The 22,032-nt window shown below is 39.4% G+C and overlaps 1 protein-coding gene across 3 annotated transcripts in view; it reads right to left on the reverse strand.

Annotated features, from left to right (window-relative positions):
- Positions 1-22,032, reverse strand: part of LOC136675415 (YEATS domain-containing protein 2-like) — a 37,174-nt gene that overhangs the window by 10,176 nt on the left and 4,966 nt on the right. For 2 of the 3 annotated variants that reach the window (XM_066651947.1, XM_066651949.1), the window contains 16 exons: positions 19,032-19,144; positions 17,790-17,951; positions 15,347-15,458; positions 14,898-14,942; positions 13,393-13,528; positions 12,923-13,144; positions 12,212-12,373; positions 10,766-10,860; positions 9,708-9,884; positions 8,619-8,868; positions 6,503-6,664; positions 4,893-5,005; positions 3,593-3,736; positions 3,133-3,303; positions 1,650-1,959; positions 260-394 (listed from right to left, as the gene is read on the reverse strand). In XM_066651947.1, the coding sequence (XP_066508044.1) occupies positions 260-394; positions 1,650-1,959; positions 3,133-3,303; positions 3,593-3,736; positions 4,893-5,005; positions 6,503-6,664; positions 8,619-8,868; positions 9,708-9,884; positions 10,766-10,860; positions 12,212-12,373; positions 12,923-13,144; positions 13,393-13,528; positions 14,898-14,942; positions 15,347-15,458; positions 17,790-17,951; positions 19,032-19,144 (2,509 nt within the window). The remainder of the gene's footprint in view (positions 1-259; positions 395-1,649; positions 1,960-3,132; positions 3,304-3,592; positions 3,737-4,892; positions 5,006-6,502; positions 6,665-8,618; positions 8,869-9,707; positions 9,885-10,765; positions 10,861-12,211; positions 12,374-12,922; positions 13,145-13,392; positions 13,529-14,897; positions 14,943-15,346; positions 15,459-17,789; positions 17,952-19,031; positions 19,145-22,032) is intronic. The other variant, XM_066651950.1, reaches the window with a different exon arrangement.

The following is a 22,032-nucleotide window of genomic DNA, read 5'->3' on the forward strand; positions in this document are numbered from 1 at the left end:
ACACATATAACACACTTCTGCACAACAGTGTACAACGAGATGAGAGAGATAGACACGGATACACACACAGACACAGCAGAATGATATAAGGAGAGATGAATATAAATGTATGAGACAAATGAGAAAATATTGGAGTAATATAAGGACATGTGAAAAGGGATGACTCAAGACTAGTTGGACCATAGTGGAGAAAATGATCATTAAGAGATACGGGTGATTGAGAGGGGGTGAGATTTATATTCACAGAAAGTGAGGCTACCTTTTCCCACAGGCATGAGAATGGTTTGTAGCCCTGAAGAGGATCCACTTATGCTGAGCTGCTTGAGCTGGTTGGCTGGAATGGTCAGCGTGGTCTGCTGGGAACTGGACTGGCCTGAGTGCAGCTTTAACATGCCTAAGATGGGAAAAATGCAAGTAAATACAAGGGTTGGACAATGAAAGTGAAACACCTGTCATTGTAGTGCGGGAGGTGTCATGGCTAAATTGGAGCAGCCTGGTGGACAATCTTCATTAACTCCACACTGCACCAGTAAGACCATGTGCATCCAATGGTTCAAACACTGTGTCCTGAAGGCGGTGCCGTGTATCAGGACGACAATGCACCAATACACACAGCGAGACTGGTGAAAGACTGGTTTGATGAACAAGAAAGTGAAGTTGAACATCTCCCATGGCCTGCACAGTCACCAGATCTAAATATTATTGAGCCACTTTGGGGTGTTTTGGAGGAGCGAGTCAGGAAACGTTTTCCTCCACCAGCATCACGTAGAGACCTGGCCACTATCCTGCTAGAAGAATGGCTTCAAATCCCTCTGACCACTGTGCAGGACTTGTGTATGTCATTCCCAAGACGAACTGACGCTGTATCGGCCGCAAAAGGAGGTCCTACACCACACTAATAAATTACTGTGGTCTAAAACCAGGTGTTTCACTTTCATTGTTCACCCCCTGTATATTAGGGGTGTAAGAAAATATTGATACACTAGAGTATGGCATGAACTCCAGAGACTGACCCGGAGTTGTACTTTAACACATGCAGCGCACTGCAGGAGATTATTTGCCTCAGACGTGCTCTCACAGCGGGAGATAAAACGTGTGCTTTAAACATGGAGCAGCGTGTGAAGGGGAATCATTTCCCGATTCATTCTCACATGTGCGGTTTCGGACTTGACCGGTCCAGGTAATGTCCACGATGAACGCTGCTAGGGTTTGTTTGTGTTCACACATACAGCTTCTCCAGATAAACGGTGGAATTCCTCTGGGTTATTGTTCATGTGTGAAAGCTAGACTCGTTTCCGTAATGTGATGTCTGGTTCTGATATGCCTGATTATTTGATCGTAAATTTCTCAGCAGTTGATTAAAATAGCCATCAATAGCCACAAAATACTCCAGACAATACAGTTCTACTGTGCCTCTAACACACACCTGGCACTATACATCGCGCGATTCCCAGAAATTGTGCATCTTCTCTTGAACACCTGATTGTGTTGGATGTATGCTAAATGTCCTTAAGTGTTCTATTTTGCGAAATTGTTGTTCCAGCAACAAGTACACTTTAAAATACATGAAGAGTGGATTATTTAGTTACTTTTGGACATAAAGTATTTACACATTTGAGCCTATATGATGACTAGAAATAGCTTGTTACCAGATATTGCAGCAGCTGTTTTTCCGCTGACTGTTGCTCCTCCCACTAATGATGCTGTGGTCACCAGTGAAGCACTGGCGCTTTTGGGAACACTCAATACTGCTGTCCCTGCACCTTTGGACAGGCTGATGAGTGGCACGTTGACATTCTTGCCGACCGTTACCATGCTGCCCGGGCCTTTTACTGTATTTGCTGCTGAGCTGGTAGTCTTTGTGGTCGCTGTTGCCTGATTGGCTGTCACCAGCACAGGGTGCTGCATCACTGCCTTCATCCCTGAGACTGTAGCAGGCACTCCAGCTCCCTCTACAGGCTTGAGGGTAAGAGATAAGTAACACATTTTTATTACACTATTTATATTTCGAAACATGTCAGTAAAATTACTTCATTCTCCCTGTATCAAAAACGCAGATTATCACCAAATACATGTTGCTTGTATTATGTAAATAAGAATTCTCCATTTTAGGATTTTAGGTTCTTAGCAGTCCTCATAGTGACAAACAGCTAACTCAACTATACTGTACTGTGCAAAAATTTTAGGCACCTGAGAAAAAAGCAACTTATCTGAGCAGTACAGGTTTATATGTTCATAAAAAAACACATTATTATATTATGTATATATTATATTACTGTAAGTAGTGAGGTTCTGTAAATGTGTTGGTTTACCCTATTCAGTTCTGTCATTACGGCAATTCCAGGATTTCAGGTTATCATTAAATACCTAGTTTTACCACAGTTAATTATTCATTATGTTAAAAAAAAAGTGTGCTGTTTATTTAACAAATCCATAAGATCAAGAACAAACTGCTGTTCACACTAGCTCACATCATGTTTTAGAAAATAAAATCTTATTTGTTTTTGCTTTTATATTTATATATATATATATATATATATATATATATATATATATATATATATATATATATATATACACACAGTGATCCCTTGTTTTTGGCGTATGATGCGTTCAAAGACCCACCCGTGAAAAACGAATTTCCGCGAAGTAGAGGAAAGGTATTTATGTATTTAACGAGTATTTGGACTTTTAAACCCCTCCCTGTTGCTGTTAACAACCCACCCTTTGCATTAAACAGTCTTCTATAATGTTTTTCAGCTGGAACTACATGTGATATCCCACCAGTTTCTTTAATAGAGTCATTCCTAAGCTGTGATTTAGCGTCAGTAAATTTCACTCGGATGTGGACATGAACAGTACAGGTACTGTACGCAAGAAATACTTGTAAATGATATATTGTGTCACCTACAGGCCCAGTGTAATACATGTAAATAATAATGAAATATTTTGGCTATTCATCTTTCACGGTTTTACTAGATTTTCCCTCAATATCCACGATAAAGCGGCCATAAGCCCCCGTGAAGAAACCCGCGAAGTAGCGAATCCGTGAAAGATGAACCGCGAAGTAGCGAGGGATTACTGTGTATTTATTTACTGTTCTTGGAAAAGTATATTATGTGAAAGTCTCACCTGTTGGGTGGGGACAGTAGCAGGAGCAGGGGTAGAGCTGGTAGCTGTGATAAGCCCTCCAGTCATTCTCAGAGTGGTAGTGCCTGCTTTGGATAGCTGTGCCGTTCCCGTTACTGTTTTCAGTGAACCATCTGACAGTTTTATTTGGGAACTCTGAGACCCACCCACCACCTATGAAAACATTATATAACATCGATAGTACAGTTAACACCAACACTGTTTATATATTATAAAAAAAAAATAAAAAAAAAAACTGCCATATGTGCCATAAATCCTTCTCTCTCATCTTAAATTAATGTAATGCTATAAAAACCCAAGTGCAAATAAATGCCACAGAGGCCAATTCTGGTCAGTGTCCAAGAGGCTGGGATCTTTTGTTTAAATGTATTTATGTATGTAATAACGTATAAGCAGTGTAATATTGTATTTCTGCCTATAATGGTTAATTTATGACACATACCTGAGCCAATATGGCTGCCTTCTGCCCTGCTGTGACCCGAATGGCCTGTTGGGTGATGGAGGAGGTGTTTGATACGGAATGACCAGACGAACCACTCCCAACCTGTTTCCCGGAGGCCCCTGGCTGGCCAACAAGAAATGTGCCCTGGGAATTTCATTGGACAGCGATCAACAGATGAACAGATATACAGTAAATGGCATGAGTGTTTGGGAAAAATGACGGGTGATTACTGGTCTGCACCTTTTTGCAAACAGCTAAATAACTGAAATAAATGAGAGTCAGAAGGCAAGAAAAGAGGGAGAGTACATTTGTGTTATAAACCCATGCTTTGAAAACCATAACAACAGCAGTGGTAAAACTGCACACAGTTTACTCGTTGTGTATTGTAGTGTTGTTTTTGTTTGGACTGAATACGGCTCCACGCTCCAGTTCTCACAGATCAGTTTTCCTTGATGCACATTCAGCCTTCGCTGAAGATTTTCCTCAGTCACAGATCCGAGGAGAGTTTGAACCTCTTCAAAACCCCTCAGGGGAAGGTTACGAGCTGCTGCTGTGAGTTGGATAAAAGCAGATGTGATTTTACAAGCGGTGAGTTTGTGCTGGAGCTCTGCGCTTCGTGGTCTCTGTCCAATCAGAATTCTGCAGGGTTTACACCTCACATTGTGTACCTACTCGGCTCGGTTGGAACAGTAAGAGAGTAGGGACTAAAAAAAGAAGTTCCAAGTTCCAAGACCTGGACCAGATTTGGCCAGTGGAAAAACAGAAGAGCAGAGTCGAGTTGTGTAGGTCCCTTGCAGTGGAAAAGCGCCAGTATTTACAGCTGTGTGTAAGATGAACAGGATTTTTGAAATATAAACAATTTAAGGTGAGTTTGGAAATCTGGTTAGAATTCATTATTTTCTGAATGAAACGTTTCATGCCATACGTTGTTCTTCAAAGCAGCCTTAACCTACACTTTATTTAAATACTCGAGTAACAACAAAATTTTAAGAAAAAGCCACTAGAACAGTTACCATCTATGCTCAGAAACGCTCGCCCTACCACTAAAAGAGAGGCCTCAAACACACCACACTACCATATGCCTCACACACACACACACACACAACTAACCCTAGCTAGACTACACATCAAACTACATTCAATCCATTCTAACAGTATGACACTGAACATTTAAAAAAATTATAATTTAAAACTGAAATAATGCTGTAATATAGCATTGAACTAAAAACATTTTTATGTGAGAGAGGGTCCAAACTGAGAGTATGTTTGTGTATGTTTGTACGTTTATGTAGCATGTTACCTGTGGGGTCTGTTTAAGGACATAGGAGGTGCAGGACAGGCTGGCAGGTATGCTGCTAGATCCAGAGCTACTACTGGAAGACTGAGCTGCACCAGAACTCTGAGAATGTTGACCTAAGCGAAGCAAAAGAGAAGAAATAATGAGGAAAAACTAAATAGTGAGATGCAGACCTTTGGAATCAATTTCAAATAACTTTCAACACACAACCTGCAGGAAATACTGGGATTTTATTTTTATTTGGATCATTTCAACACAACAAGCTCGGACCCTTCAACTTGTCTCAAAACAAACCATCTCTCAATGAAGTCTCAGTATGGTTCAGCTGCAGTTCATATTTTGAGGAAAACAGTTCACTTCGTATTTTGAGATATATATATATATAAAAAACCCTGAAGACCTACAATACACACAGCATAGTCTCTGCTTTCAGTACTTTAACTTTATAAACAAACTAACGTTATTTCCTACATTGTATAAAGGCTTTAAAAATATTTAAAATACACACAAATTTGACTGAATTACAGGGAAGGGATTATATGCCATGTCACCCAGCCACATCATTGAATTCAGGTGTTCCAATCACTTTCCTGGCAACAGGTGAATAAAACCAGGCACCTAGGACTGCTTCTATAACATTTGTGAAAGATTGAGTGTTGAATGGAATGGTGTTCTGAGCGGTGTTGACTCTAAAGCATCCTTGGGTTTCTAGAAAGGCGCTGTATAAGTAAAAGAATGGGTCACTCTTGGGAGCTCAGTAAGTTCCAGCATGGTACCATGATATTACCTGTGCAACACGTCCAGTTGTGATATTTCCTCACTAACAAATATTGTAAAAATATTGAGTAGCTGCATCCAAGCCTTACGTCAACAAGCACAAAGCAAAGCGTTTGATGCAGTGGTGTAAAAAATGTTGGTCTCTAGAGCAGAGCAGTTGCATTCTCTGAAGTGAGGAATCACGCTGAGTCTGGGTTTGGCAGGGGCCAGGAGAATGGGACTTGTCTGTCTGCACCCTGCCCAGTGTAAAGTTTGGTGAAGGGGGGTTATAGTGTGGGGCTGTTTTTCAGGAGTTGGGCTTAGCCCCTTAGTTACAGTGAAACACACAAGCTGGAATCTGAGCTGATGCTCAAACAAGGACAAGCTTTGGCTTCCTCCTGCAAAGGCGTATTTCAAACAGACCATTTTCATTCTTTATCATCATCTTCTAGCTGTTATTTTTTTATTGATTTTCTGCTCCCCACCATGTTAAGATTTAAAGCTCTTAGATTCTTGTTTCTATGTATTTGGGTTGATGATATAAACCTTGTCATTATTTCTAAATATTAATAGTTTGTTTGTCCAGCTTAAAAAAGTGGGTCCGGTGCACCATTCATAGGAACTGTTCACAGATCAATTATCCTTGATGTTCATATAATAACATGAATATCAAATCCCAAGCACTACATTACAAATCTGCAGTAACAATTAACGAGCTACAATTTGGCTTTAATGATGGCAGAAGACAGTGGGATTACACTGCAAATCTGTATAATCCCTGTAGAGCTTGCAATATTCTCTATGTATTAGTATAAAAGTGGAGTTTCAATGTGTACAAGAAAGAGAAGTGTTGTAACCTGCACTATTTGAGGCTCTCAGGATGGCTCCCTGTGGGATGAGAAGTAGTTTGCCTTTGCCCGAGGGGTTCTTGCTGTTTGTCGTCAAGTACAGCTTGGTGCCTGGCGGTAGATTTGCCAGATTTGCCAAGTTATTCACTGGCAGCTGCAGGGTCGCCATCACTGAAAACAAAAACACCAAAATCAAAAAGGATTTAGCCTAAGAAAGAGATAACAGGAATACACTAAGGCCTAAGTTATCTATTTATGAGGTGAGACAGATGCACAGAATCAAACAAGATTATAGGTTTGTGCATAGGTTCACTGGCCATTTTGGCAATGACTAACATTACCACTATATAATTAACCATTTCACAATAAAGCACTTTTTTTTTTTTTAATCAGATTAGTTGAATTAGGGACCAGTACTCAGTACTGAAGCCCATTATCATCACTGGTCCACATGAATTAACGAATGAACGAATGAACGAAAAAGCAGTATAAATGAAGAATGACAGCATAAATGCTGTTTTTAATAGTAATTTACTCAAATTCCAAATGAAATATTCAACAAATATGAGACAATGGGATTTCTGATTTCTATGAGCTATAAACCATACCAACCAAAAAAAAAACATAAAATGACACTATGTATTTAAGAGAAATAACAACAGCAAATTAACTATTATAACTAAGTATAAAAAATATTATATTAATTATTACAAGTAGTGTCCATACTCCCAACACGTGGGCATTGAACCCTTCCTTAGCCAAGGCGGCAAATCCACGATGCAACAAAAGCACAACTCCCACTTATTTAGCTTTTGTTCCAAAGCAAAAATAATTAAAATAGTGATAAACAACGGGAAAAGGCGGCGACACAAGCTGCTGATGGAAGTAAACACCAGCCACGTGCTGTGGGCGGGACCAAGCCGTGACGCTAACTACAGCGTCTCAATAATCTTACCTCATGAACCTAACCCTATCCTCACGAGGACAGTCGACCTTTAGAGCGCTGCCAACTTAAACAGCCTAAATATTATGGGAGTTTTTTTTTTTTTGAGGTGTCCATTTATTTGAAGTGGGCGTTTATTGAAGGTGAATATCTAAAATAAATAGGTTTTTTTTAAATGTGGAATTCCTTAAAAGTGCTGACCAAAATATATTGGCAATCTTTTTACAGTTTTATGGTCTATTTGAAGTGGTTTATTGAAGTTCGTTCACAAACTTTCCCCTTAGTTATGTTTACTACACTAACAGATGGCACAAAAACAAAGACACTGAGACTGGAGAGAGGTGATGCGTGTTATTCTCACTCACATACACTACGCTTTAACATTAAAAACACATTACCAGGGAAAAATATTATAGCAAATGATTTTCACTGTACATTTATGCAGTTTTCACACTGCACCTGAAACGAACCTGGGTTCAGTTTGATCCAGACCAAGATTACCTCTTTTGACTGAGCCAAAGTTTGGTCCTTTGGTCTGAACAGTGGTACAAGGCTGTGACAGAACGGACAATACATGACCACTAGAGAAATATTTCTGTTCCCCTCTTATTCCTCATAGCCCTTTCTGTCCCTGTTTTATCTCCCAGTAAGCCACACACACATTATTCTTTTTCAATTTTTACATCCATATTGCTAGCTTGGTAAACAATCTCACCCTTTCAGTTAAAATATACTACTGAGTTGTAAAACAGAGATATTTCATACTTACATAGGACTTACTGCACCTTTCTGTAAAAAAAAAAGGCCCAAACTGAGTTTTAGGTGTCCTTAAATAGTGCCTGAGCAAATTCAGACCTGCCTGTAGGAGCCAGGTTGGATTGGTCCATTTGAGTGGGGGGGGGGGTGGTTGTATGATAGGAAATATTTTTATTTTATTTTCATTTTAGATTTAACCTTGTTCATGATGTGTGTTTGTCGTTTGATTAGTATCAAGTAGTCACTTTTTGAACAAGGGTTTTGCAGAGTACAATTGCATGTTTTTTTTTATTATCCTTTGATATTAAACTTTCACACATCTCTGTGGTTTGGACCAAACTGAAACCTCCAAAAGTCAAGACCAAGAAGGCATGTGCAAATCACCTGTAGTTTTTGTGTAACAAAAGAAATGCTTTAAACTCTGACCTCCACTTTTGCCACCAATTCCTGATCCTGTTGCCTTGGTAATGTTGTGCACCTGCTGACCAGAAATGCCGCCTGTAACACCAGCTCCACTCCCGCTAACTATCGCCTTTGCAACACCTTGCCCCACAACCTGTTTTTGTCCCATCACCTTGGAAACAACGGGGCTGGACTTGGCAACCAGGATCTGGCCGCTGCTGATGGCTACCTGTTTAACTGCTGACTGAAGAGCAGAACCAGGTATACCCAACACCTATGGAGACAAAACAGAACAGAACAGAAAGAAAGACAAAGAATGGACATGATCAAACACAAAAAAGATGATCATTTACATGATACATCTATACCATCTATATCCAAAGGGTTAATAAAACATGCGCTGTAGTTGTACGTTAAAGTTTTAAAGTACTGTAATAAAATAAACCACAAATGAATAAAAAAGTCACTGCCAGTACTATTCAGTTCTCTTAGATCTTGGAATGTTTATAAACTATTTAAAAAACAGCCATGACCAGCAGCAGATCTGTCACTGATCATGTGGCCACACTACATGCTGTGGACAAGATGTGCCATTTAGCAAACATAATGCATCAGTGAAAGACTTCCATTTTAAAGAATAGGCAGTCATTTCACCGCTGAATCGAATGTCCATTCTGGTGAGATTCATATTTAAGTGATCCAAAACAACAAAATGAAATCAATATTACCCACCTATAGAGCAGGAACAAAGCAATATCCTCATCTCAGTTCATGCTTTTCTAAGCTTTTCTTTACAATTTCTCTCCACTGTCTCTGCCTTGAGCAGAGAGAGAGAGATAAAGCCTAGCATACCAGACTGAGACTGTTTGTGTTTTTTACCTACTTATAGACACTGGGTCTTCGTAAACACATTACACCGGTTTCGAGCATGCAAACAGTGCATAGAGATAGCAAATGGTGAGGAAACATCTTCAGAATTGTATAAAAAGCGTTTTTGGTTTAAACCATGTATGCTGACTTGAAGTTTACCTGAGAGACTTATGGCAGTGTGTTTGGCCGTGGTTGGATTTTGTCATTTAAGTGTACTGCCAGGTTTTATAGTTAAGCTGTCACCTTGCTGGGTGTGTTTCCCCCTCCTGACCCTGCTCCACACTTCTGTGGTGATAGGGCTATCATATGACCTCCTTTCACAGTCACATACTGCTGCTGTTGTGTCGTCCCTGCAGACGTTGTCTGTTGTTGTGCTGATGGCTGAGTGGCCATTTCCCCTGGCTCCTGCTTAATGATCACCTGTGAACAAAATGTTGCATCTGATAACTACCAGAGTAAAAAATATTAATACATTAATCTTTAAAAGTTTATAGTCGTGCGTTGGCATCTGCGTCATTGCAGTTACACTGCCAAACCACTAAACTATTGAATTTCAACCTTTTGGAGTACACATTGTAGTGTTGGAATGGTATTAGTTTTATGAATCTTTAAAGTGAATTATTTAGGGAGTGTAGGGAAGAGAATTTAATATTTATGGACTTTTTAATTTGAGCAACTTCAGTCATGTTCATTGATTTGAGCAAATTTGAACCACAGTCTTTGTGGTCTGCGTAGACTTGAGTTACGTTTCCGGAGAGGTGCACATCAGGCCGCGCTGCCTACATCATAGGTTCAACACAGAAGCATAAATTGGGTTTAATATTCAGGCGACAGCACCCTTGGGTGTTTGTAATAGTGGATATAACATAATTCGTTGTATTTCATCTTTTGCCATTTCTGCTGTGTTCAGTGTCATACTCGTTAATGACATTCTATTAAAAGACTGGGGAACCAAGAGCGACACTAGAGTCTTTTCACCTACAATGTGTTAAGCATGAAGTTGTTGTTACAAAAATCTTGTTGCAAAAATTATAATAAAACATTAGAGCCATAATACCTCATAGTACTTTTACTTTCAAAACTTAAATACATTTGAAGGTAAATAACCTTTGTAATTTTATTCAATTACAGTATTTGTGTACTTTGTCCACCACTGATATATATACACACACACACACACACACACACACACGTCATACACATAATTTGTTCCTATTATCTAAACATGGACACAGTTGTTAGACGAATTAAACAATGTACATAACACTTAAACAAAAATAACTTTTCTTTTTATTACTAACCTTAACTCCAGAAGAGAGGAAGCCACTGGCATGGACTTTAGGAGCAGGTGATCGCGAACCCTGGGATACACTGATCTGTTTGGTTGATGGACTCCCTGTTTTTTTTTTTTTTTTTTTTTTTTTTTTTTTAAAAAGGGGCAACACGTGACATAAGAAATCAACTGTGAATGAGTAGAAACATGAGGTTTCTGTAGATATTCACGTGCCTGTCTAATTCAAACACTTGATAAAACTCCTGGTGAAGACTATTAGTAAATGTAAAAAAATCCCACTTCTCCAACTGCACAAGATTTTATAGAGAGTCTAACTTTACCAGACGATGTATAAATTATATGACAAAGAGCAAGCCCTCATCTGTAGTTAATTTATGAGGCTCTGAAAGTGTGTATGGTTGTAACTTTTGCAATATTTTTCCATGAGGGAACAAAAGTTGAGGACTAAAAAATAAAATGACTTTGGCATTCCAACATAGACTATATGGAAAAAAGAATTGAGGGATACAGTCCCAAAGTCACAAAAAGGTTTATAAAACAATGCACCTAGCACCAATGCACCAAGCTCATTGAATTCAAGTGTGGTACTGTAATAGGAGGCCATCTTTGCATCCTATTACACTGAATACTCTGCACTGAATGGAATTCCAGAGCCCTCCTTTCATGAGTGGTTATATATGAAATTATATAAATAAATAAATAAATAAATAAAATAAAATAAAGAACTAAATAAATAAAAAAAACTCCCATTTCCAACAACTGACCTGTAAAGAAATACTCTGCATTTTTTAGCAATAGCTGTTAGCAAAATTTGTGAAACACGGCAGAGAATATCATATTCACACATATCCACAGATATATTCTATTTTTTATTTTTTATAATAAATTGCGCCTCTTACTGGTATCAACATAAAATTGATATGTATTTAGAAAGTGCCTACATGGACATACCAATCAAGCTTCATGGTAATTGGCCAATGGTAAGCCTGTCAAATCTCTGTTGAAATCTGATTGTTGGATTAATGTCACAATTTTGGCCTGTCATCTTTAAATTGCCAAAAAACATTTTGATAATAATTAAACTTCATGTTTCTGCAAACACTTAGACACCAAGACAATTGGGTGAAACATCTGGGACTAATTTACAAATGAATATTTGGGCAATTATGTAAATTGGCAAAAATTGACGTGGGCTGAGCTTAGTTGTTCTATTGACCTTTTTCTGTTTATCAGAACCCAAGGAATATGTGAAAATGTTGTATCTACAACTTATGCAGTAGGAGGTAAGCAAGGAAAAATGTGTTTTCGCCAATGTATCGCTTCACTGACTCCTTGTGCCAAGTAGCAAGTGGAACTAAGACAAAATGACCAATAATTAAAAAAAATGTAACTAAAACAATAAAGTATTAAACATTTAGTGCTCAGACCTCTACTCTGCCACAAATTAACATACCTGTAACTTCATCAGTATGTGTGGTCATGCTGATGATCTGACCTGGCTTGTCAACCATTGCATAAGGGTTGTTGATTACAGATGAACCTGTCTTCATATGCACAGGGGTGGAAGTGGGTGTCCGTGACAGTGGGGAATGGCTGGGGGTGGAGATAGGTGAGCCTGGAAAGCGCACACACAAAATTAATTAAAAAAAAGGTTAGACACAAAACAGAACATGCACAGAATGTATGGAAAATGGAATATGCACAGGGGGCTGTGACCAGCCAAATCCAATAGAGGAAGAGCTGCCAAATTTGAGGAATTTATTCTGCACTGTGAGGCAGAAACAAAATGCAGCATTCAATTACAGTACCATGCTCAAATTCAGTGAGCCCTTTAGAATGACACATTAATTTATTGTCTGTAGCTCTTATCCAATTCAGACTAAACAAATAAGCATGAAAGCACCCTAAAAGCTGCTGAAGGCCTCCAACATGACTCTGAACTGTCGTTACATCTGCTAAATGTGCAAAGTAATTTGATGGCTAAAAGTTCCATGTCTGTTTTCATTAGTGACTGGCAGGAGTAGGCATAGTGCCTTTAAAGCCTGTTGGTTTAAAGTGTTTGTTTAAACTTTTCAACAAAAACTCAAAGATATGAAGAATTAAACATATGTTAGTTTAAATTAAAACAAACAATTAAAAGAAAAAACATGCTAAATATACTCACCTGACACGATTTTGCAGCTCATTGTGATTGGCTGGAAGGACTTTCCAGGTGACTCAGAGGGACTTGGTACCTGACACTGGGGAACAATTTTGCAGCTAGCTGTGATTGGTTGAAACGCTGAGTTGCCGTGGGAGCCCAGGGAAATCCTCTCCAGTCTTTTGGACTGTAACCTTCCTTGTTCTGAACATGACAAAGACAGTGACTCATTCTTCAGATTCAATCCTACAATAGGTAAAAGACAAAGGGAGAGGAAAAAGTAGACAGATGGTTTTAGACAAGGGATTCATTAATTCTAATTATTTCTCCAAGACACAAATTGAGCACTCAAGATTCAATTTCAAACCAAGCCCAGGAAGAATTCTCAAAAATCATATGCCATCCTATACCCATATTCAAGGCAAAAGGTCCAGTTCAAATGTAGTTCTTTCAATCTGGAGCCAAATTTTATGTAAAATGCAAGGAATTCTGACCTGCAGTTTGTCCAGCCAAAGAGATTTCAGGGGCACCAGCTAGATGAGAATAGGAAGATGAGGATGAAGAGGAGGACGAAGGATGAGGGATAAACTCTTCACCCAGTGTGTTTCTGTGAAGCTCAACATCCACCACCTGCATGAACAGGAAGAGGAAGGCTATTAAACAACCATCACCATCATTAAAATTACATTTTTATTGGTTTGTTGTGTGTTTGTGTGTGTGCTCGCAGCTAAATAACACCTCAGGGTAACGTTACGAGCTGCCACTGTGAGTCGGATAAAAACAAAAGGAAAGCTGCTGTAACTTCTGAGATTTTACAAGTGCTGAGTGTGTGCTGGAGCTCTGCATTTTTTGGTGATTGACAGGTCTCTGCAGGGTTTACACGTCATGATTACCTACATGGCTCAATTGGAACAGTAAGCAAGCAGGGATTAATAAAGTACTTGTTCCAGTGACTGGGAACTAGATTTGCCTATTGGAAAAGCGAAAGAGCTGAGACGAGTCTTGTAGGTTCAAAGAAGTGGAAAAGCACCATCACTTCCTCCTCCCTATTTTACCAGATGCTTTTACCAGATGCTTATGGTATATATATCCCCCCAAAAAAGACAGACATTGTCTGGATGAAAGCATGTTACTCTTATGTTCGGGACACAGTCGCAATCTTCAAATCTAGGCTAAAAACTCATTAATTTATCTTTTGGTAGTTAATGCTCCCCATAGATAAATGCGGCAGATCCAGAGGGTCCATGGATACAGGGAATTATAATAAACTGAGACGCTGGTTCTGTCATCCCGCCGCTTCACGCGATCACTCAGGTTTGTGGACGGTGGCAGTGTTATTAGCCACACTCTGAAAATGTTCACATTCTCTGCTTTATATTCACCCAAAGTGAATACGTGATGGCAGCAGTGAGATTGCAATAACTAAGGTAGTCGGCTGAGTCAGATCACAACAAAGCATTTTATAAACACTGGCACTAAAGGGAATATTTAAAGGGGGTTTAATTGACATAAACACACACACACAACTGCCATCTCTCTCTCTCACACATACAAAGAAGCTCTTGCTCTCTCTCTCACAAACAGACACACAAATACAAGAAGAAGGGAGTGTGAGCTTGCCACCTGAGGAAGCAGAGGATTGAGACTGGATCCAGACATCCCTGATTCTTTCCAGCTAATCCTACAGTTCCATTAAAATTGCTCTCCATAAAAAATATATTTCCAATATTTTGTGGCAAGTACATTTCTCATTTAATATCACCTAAACTAACACAACTTTTAACAAAAAAATGTTGAAATGGTAATGTGTTCTATGTTCTACTGTAAATGTGCATCTGCAAGATTTGCAAATCATTGCATTATGTTTAATTTACACTTATTTACTTTTTACTCTGCATCCCAACTTTTTTTTCTTGTTGGAAATGGGGTTGAATAAATACAACACGTGAAATTTGTTGATTTGTACTGTGTAGTCTTGTGTTTACCAATAGTCCCTTACCGTCTCAGCTCCAAGAGTCTGTAGTCCTGTGTATGTCCTGTCCAGCTGTGAAAGACAAGAAGTAAAAGAACGATCAAGTCTGTAATCAAGACTTCAGCTAAAAGAAAACCACACATCGGTGACTACACTCAAAATACACTAAAATAAATAAATAAATAAAAAATACAGCCCTGGCTGTATAAGGCGAAGGCCTGATTTCATTATATACACAATTTTCAACATGTTACCACAACACAGAATTTATGTTTGTTTAACAGAAAGGATCTCCCAAAAGAGGCTGAAATACTTGAAGTTAAATAAGGAATATCAAATAACATGGCATTTTATTCCTTTAATTGGGGCAGACTTTGGGGCTATGAAACTAAAGAGACAGAAAGACTAGGTCACTGAGAGGAGATGAAGAGAGAGAGGAAAATAGGAAGAGCAGTACTGAGAAAAGAGACTCTGACCTTCAAATGATGGATGATGTCAATGCGTTTATTCCGCTGGTCTTTAAAGTGGATCTGAACCCGGACCGGAAACTCACCCCAACCTCGCCGTGTAAGGTGAAATGGGGGCTCACTGTATACAAACATACATATACATACAAACATTATACTATACACTGCTCAAAAAGAGGGAACACTAAAGTGACACATCCTAGATCTCAATTAATTATATACTCCAGTTGATAATCTTTATTTATTACATAGTGGAATACGTTGAGAACAAAATAACATAAAAATGATCAATGTAAATCAAAATTATTTTCCCACCATGGAATGGTGGGGACTGTGTTTGGAATCATACTCAAAATAAAAGTGGAAAATCAAATCACACACTGATCCAACTTCAGGGGAAATTCCTCAATACTGTGGATCAGTAGTGTGTGTGTGTGGCCTCCATGTGCCGCATGTCCTCCCTACAGCGCCTGGCCATGCTCCTGATGAGGCGGAGGATGTTCTCCTGAGGGATCTCCTCCCAGACCTGGGTTAAACCATCAGTCAACTCCTGGACAGTGTGTGGTGCAACGTGGCGTTGGTGGATGGAATGAGACCTGATGTCCCAGGTGTGCTGGATTAGATTCAGCTCTGGGGAATGGAGCCAGTCCACAGCATCAATGCCTTCATCACGCAGGAACTGCTGACACACTTCAGCCACGAGGCATAGAATTGTCATGCATCAGAAGGAACCCAGTTCTCACTGCACCAGCACATTCCGGGACTTAAGTGGCAGTCAGGGTACCTCTGACTAGCACATGGAGGGCTGTGCGGCCCTCCAAAGAAATGCCTCCCCACATCATTACTGACCCACTGCCAAACCGGCACTGGCTCTGCTCCTCCTGCTCCTCCTTACACAAAGGAGGAGGTAGCGAACCTGCTGCAGCATTGTTGCCCACCTGCAGCCCCCTCCATGTCTCCTGGGGTACTGGCCTGCCTCCTGGTATTTCTTCCATGCTCAGGACACAGCAAACGTTCTTGCCACAGCTTGCATTGAGGTTCCATCCTGGATGAGCTGCACTACCTGAGCAACGTCTGTGAGTTGTAGACACTGTCTCATGCTTCCTCTAGGGGTGAGAGCACTGACAGAATGCAAATGTGACCAAAACATCAGCCAGAAAGGATGAGAACAAAGAAATGGTCACCACCTGCAGAACCACTCCTTGATGGGGGTTGTCTTCCTAAGTGCCTCTCATTTCTATCTGCTGTCTGTTCCATTTACACATCCATCCATCCATCCATTATCTGTAACTGCTTATCCAATTTAGGGTCGCGGGGGGTCCAGAGCCTACCTGGAATCATTGGGCGCAAGGCAGGAATACACCCTGGAGGGGACGCCAGTCCTTCACAGGGCAACACAGACACACACACATTCACTCACACCTACGGACACTTTCGAGTCGCCAATCCACCTGCAACATGTGTTTTTTTGGACTGTGGGAGGAAACCGGAGCACCCGGAGGAAACCCACGCGGACACGGGGAGAACACACCAACTCCTCACAGACAGTCACCCGGAGCGGGAATCGAACCCACAACCTCCAGGCCCCTGGAGCTGTGTGACTGCGACACTACCTGCTGCACCACCGTGCCGCCCCCCATTTACACATCAGCAGGAGAAACTGATTCAGTCAGTGTTGCTCCCAACTGGACCAGGTGATTTCACAGAAGTGTGACTGACTTGGAGTTACATTGTGTTGTTTAACTGTTCCATTTACTTTTGTGAGTAGTGTATTCAGTGTATTGTGTATATTAAAAGGGAGAATAAAGAAATGAAGGATGCTATACTGGATGTCCAATGAGAATTATGAGAGACGATCTCATCTTATCTGGGATTGCAAAGAATGAGAGATAATCCAGAAACTTTCAGCAGAGATTTCATACAAACCAAGTTGAAAATACCCACATACACATTTACACAGACACAGTTAAAGATAAAACCTTCCATCAAGTCCAAAGGATTAGAGCCCATTCTCAGAACAAACCCAGACCTTTTGTCAAATTTGAGCACTTGAAATACGAAGAACTGGTAAAAAGCCAATGATGACAATTAAAATGGACACCATTCAGTCTAAACCACCAGATTCCACTGGATAAATGCACATCACAAGATATTATACTCAATAATAAATAAACACAGAACAGCTAGAAAGAGTTTCTATAGCTTTTGACAAACAGCACATCAATGTTCAATTATAGAGGTATGAAAAATTTTGGGCACCCCAAATAATTATCACGGTTTTCCTTTATAAATCATTGGTTGTTCGGATCAGCAATTTCAGTTAAATATATCATATAGCAGACGAACACAGTGATAATTGAGAAGTGAAATGAAGTTTATAGGATTTACAGAAAGTGTGCAATAATTAACAAGCCCTTAAACATGTTCTGCTTTTGTCCAATGTATTACCTACCTGACTTCCACCAGGTCGTTAGGTTTGTAGCTGGGATGAAGGAAAAACCAAACCTTCTTCACAAAGTGGTCAATGCTGGGCTCTTTCCGTGAGCCTCGAACATACACCATCCACTTATGAGTGGACTGGTCATTCTCCTCTCGCTTATCTGGAGCTATGTATCTGAGAGGGAGAGAGAGATAGAGGAAACATCTCAGGACATTAGTAACAGACCTGAATAAACAAGCTCAACTGAGTGTGGAATGTTTGAAGTGAAGGAATATTGGTGTCACATAGTTATTTTTAATTTAGGCTTGGGCAACTTAGTTCCAATAAAGGGAACTCTTTGTGCTACAGCATATAGAAAACCATATAAAGAAAAGGTCAAAATGACATCATGGTTTGTTCTGTGACAGATTCACACAAGGCCCTCTCTTGTACTGATTTTGCTAGGAAAAGCAGCTGTCCTTTATCATAAAATTAAAACACACCCTGGCACATTATATTCAGTCACAATAATTTCAATTTTCCTGAGTTAAACCATGCAGATTTATGATCATTTAAAGACTGAAATGAACACACACCAAAGCCTTTGAGAAGACTTGCAGGCTGTTAATGACAATACTATATTCACTAGCTGACTTACATCTATACAACTATAAAGAAACAGGTCAGAGATTGCATCTCATACATATGCACACACAGATAGCAGAACACCAAGAAGAACATTTAAAAATAGGTAAAAGAAAAAGACATTGAAAAGAAGAAAGAAAACTCTTGTAAGGCACGAGTCTTATAAATCTTTTGTCCATCTTGGCTATAGACATTTTATCACGACCAATGCATCCTCAATGTCATGCAAATGTAAATAATCTAAATTTTATTGTTGAGTTACCCTTTTTAGCCATTTATTTATATTCATTTTTATCCCTTTATCTTTATAGAGCTTTCCTTCACTTTATCTGTTCATGTGAGAGAGCAGACCTCAAAGCATGTCACTGCTAGCTGTACTGTGTACAATTATGTATGGGAGCAATAAAGCGCTATTTCATTGGGTATACTACTGTTTCACACTTCACTTTCTATTGGCTCAAGGTTAGATTTTTTTTTTAAGAGACTAATGTTTAACTAGTATATATTTCATTTAAAAAAACACCTTTCTCACCATCCTCTCTCTTCATATACATTATTGAGAAAGGCTCAAATAATAATCTCTACTTAAGTCTAAAAGTGAAACCCACAAAAGACAACGAATAACCATACTTTGAAACATTGCCTACGACAATGGTTTTCTTCACATAGAGTCTCGTTGCTTCCTCTCCTGTAGTGTGGTATGTAACGTGTGGGTCTGCAGGAGATGGTACACCAAATGTGTCCTATGGAAAGAGAATGAAAATGAGATTTCAAGAATAACAAGAAATACCATGATGACTTTTTTTTAAATAAATGATAGAAATTCCAAGGTTCAAAACTTAAATTTAACCCTAACTGTGTTTTAGTATTACAAGACATCTCCTTCCAAGAATTCCAGAATTTGTGTTAAGTTTCTCTCAATCTGAGTAATGAATTCACAAGTGTTATCTTATCTTACACTGATAACTAACTTTTATAAAAGCAGCATAAACTAAAGTGTACATTACATCATTTTTATTATTGTATGTTGTTAGTCAAATGTATATGTAAATATGTATATGTGTATATGTATATGTAAAAAAATACAAATTATTATTATTTTGATAATCAGGAAGTTGTTCCTCAATAGTGTAATATATCATATTGTTGTTTTTTTTAATCCCGCTTTACCTTACTTTGTTACACTACATTGTTTAATAAAGAGACCATTGCGCACGGCGCAGCATGTTTACTGGCCTGGTGGAAACGTAAAGAAAGTGTCGATTGCCTTGCGTGCCTCACATGCCTTGCACTCCGGCTCAGCATCTTCTTGCATGAGTTCTCACGTAGGGAACAGCACTTGGCTGAGGGGGCCTTGAAACAATTTGGGCTACGCCACTGAGAGTCGACATTAACTTATTGTTAAACAAGCTGTTTAACGGCAATAAAACACCAAGCAAGAATAAAAATATATTAATACAGTAGGTTGTGATTTGCTGCCGACAGCAGAGAAATATAAACAGCAGTTGGATACGCAGCCTGTAGTCTTAGTGCATAAATCGAGTAAAATGTAATAAATAATGATTAATAAAGAAATATAGTTTTATAACCAAAACTAACGACAAAGGGCTCAGCTCCAGTGGGTGAACTTGCTGCGGCCATGGTCAGGGCTGATATCCGTGGCTGCGTGCATGCGCTACATTGCATATGGCAGTGAAGGAACTGAAAGTTGGTCACCAAATATTAAAGAAATGTATTAAGAAAATAATAATAACAACTACATTACAAATCATGAGTCCCGAATTGCATCCAAGTTGAGTCCGAGTCATTTCAAGGTGAGTCTCGAGTCGATGCTGAAGTCACTGTTTGAGCAACTCAAGTCCAAACTCTGATACATAAACTTGGTCATTTAAACTTTCTTTCCTAATCTATAGTCCTTACTCATTTACTACAGAAACGGCTTCTACCAAATATATTGCATGGTACAGTTCAAAGACAGTTTAACTGCTCCACAACTCAGTGCTTGAGGGCTTTACACTGTGTGCACAAGTATTAGGCAAGTTGTGTTTTTGAGAATTCCTTTTATTATTGAATCTTTGTCGTTCCAAAAAGTTAATAAACCTCAAACCTGACTATTTAATTCATTCATTCATTTTTTGTAACTGCTTATCCAGTTCAGGACGGAGGTGGGTCTGGAGTCTACCCAGAATCACTGGGCGCAAGGCAGGAACACACCCTGGAGGGGGCGCCAGTCCTTCACAGGGCGACACACACTCACACCTACTAACACTTTTGAGCCGCCAATTCACCTACCAACGTGTGTTTTTGGGCAGTGGGCGGAAACCAGAGCATGCGGAGGAAACCCACGTGGACACAGGGAGAACACATATGAATGTATAAGAAAGTAAAAGTGAGGCTTGTCTTTCATAAGTGAAAATCTGTGTGCTCATAATTATTGCCCAAACATTAGTATGCAGAATTGTTATGCAACTAAATGAAAAATATTTATTGTTTATTTTCATCTGTTAATGTGAGAATAACAAACAACTCAAAATTTACAAATAAACATTTCAGGGGTCTGTCAGTTTTTTTAATCTGTGGATGATTTTTGTGCAGCAGCAACGACAGCCTCCCAGACACTGTTCAGAGAGGTGTACTGTATTTTCTTCACCATAAATCTCCGTTTAAGAACAGCCTATAGGTTCTGAACAGGGATTCGGTCAGGTGAGACTGGGGGCCATGTCATTATTCTTTCATCTTTAAGGCCTTTACTGGATAGCCACGCAGTGGAGTACTTTGACGCATGCCTTGGAGCATTGTCCTGTACATAAATCATGGTCTTTTTTTGAAAGATGCAGACCTTTTCCTGTATCACTGCTGGAAGAAAGTGTTTTCTAAATCAATCTTCAACAAGAAAAAGTCCAACAAGCTCATCTTTAATAAAATCTGTCCATAGCAGTACTCCACCTCCACCTGGCGTCTGAGTCGAAGTGGAGCTCTGTGCCTGTTATTGATCCAGCCACGGGGCCATCTATCTGGTCCGTCAAGAGTCACTCTCATCCGATCAGTCCAAACAAGCTTTGAAAAATCTTCAGGTATTTCTTGGCCAAGTCTTGATGTTTCAGCCTTCCTTACCTTGGCCATGTCTCTGATACCTTCTGGACACTCTAGGTAGGTTGCAGTTCTGAAATATGACAGCACTGGAGAATAACAGGTTCCTGGTGACTTCACGTTTGATTCTTCTCAAACCTTTGTCAGATAACAATTTGGCTATTTTCAACAAAACGTTTGATGTTTCTGTGATCACGCTCCAATATCTTAGCAATTTCAAGTGCGTTGTTTCCCTCTTAAAGACATTTTACCATTTTTGACTTTTCAGAGTCTGTTAAATCTGCTTTTTGGTCCATTTTCCTTGAGGAAAAGATGCTGCCTAATAATTATGCATATCTTGACATAGGATGTTAATCTTCTTATGCCACACCCTCTGTCATTACACAAATACACATCACCGGATATGCTTAAAGCCAAACAGCTTTCAAGTTGGAGTTGGAAAAAAAAAAAAAAATGATGATATGGTCAAAATACTCACTTGCCTAATAATTGTGCATTATTTGAGCTGTATATTACTCTAGCCAATGTTTGTTATTGAGCA

The sequence above is a fragment of the Hoplias malabaricus genome, chromosome X1 (genome assembly GCF_029633855.1).
Source record: "Hoplias malabaricus isolate fHopMal1 chromosome X1, fHopMal1.hap1, whole genome shotgun sequence".
In the NCBI taxonomy this organism is placed as follows: domain Eukaryota; kingdom Metazoa; phylum Chordata; class Actinopteri; order Characiformes; family Erythrinidae; genus Hoplias; species Hoplias malabaricus.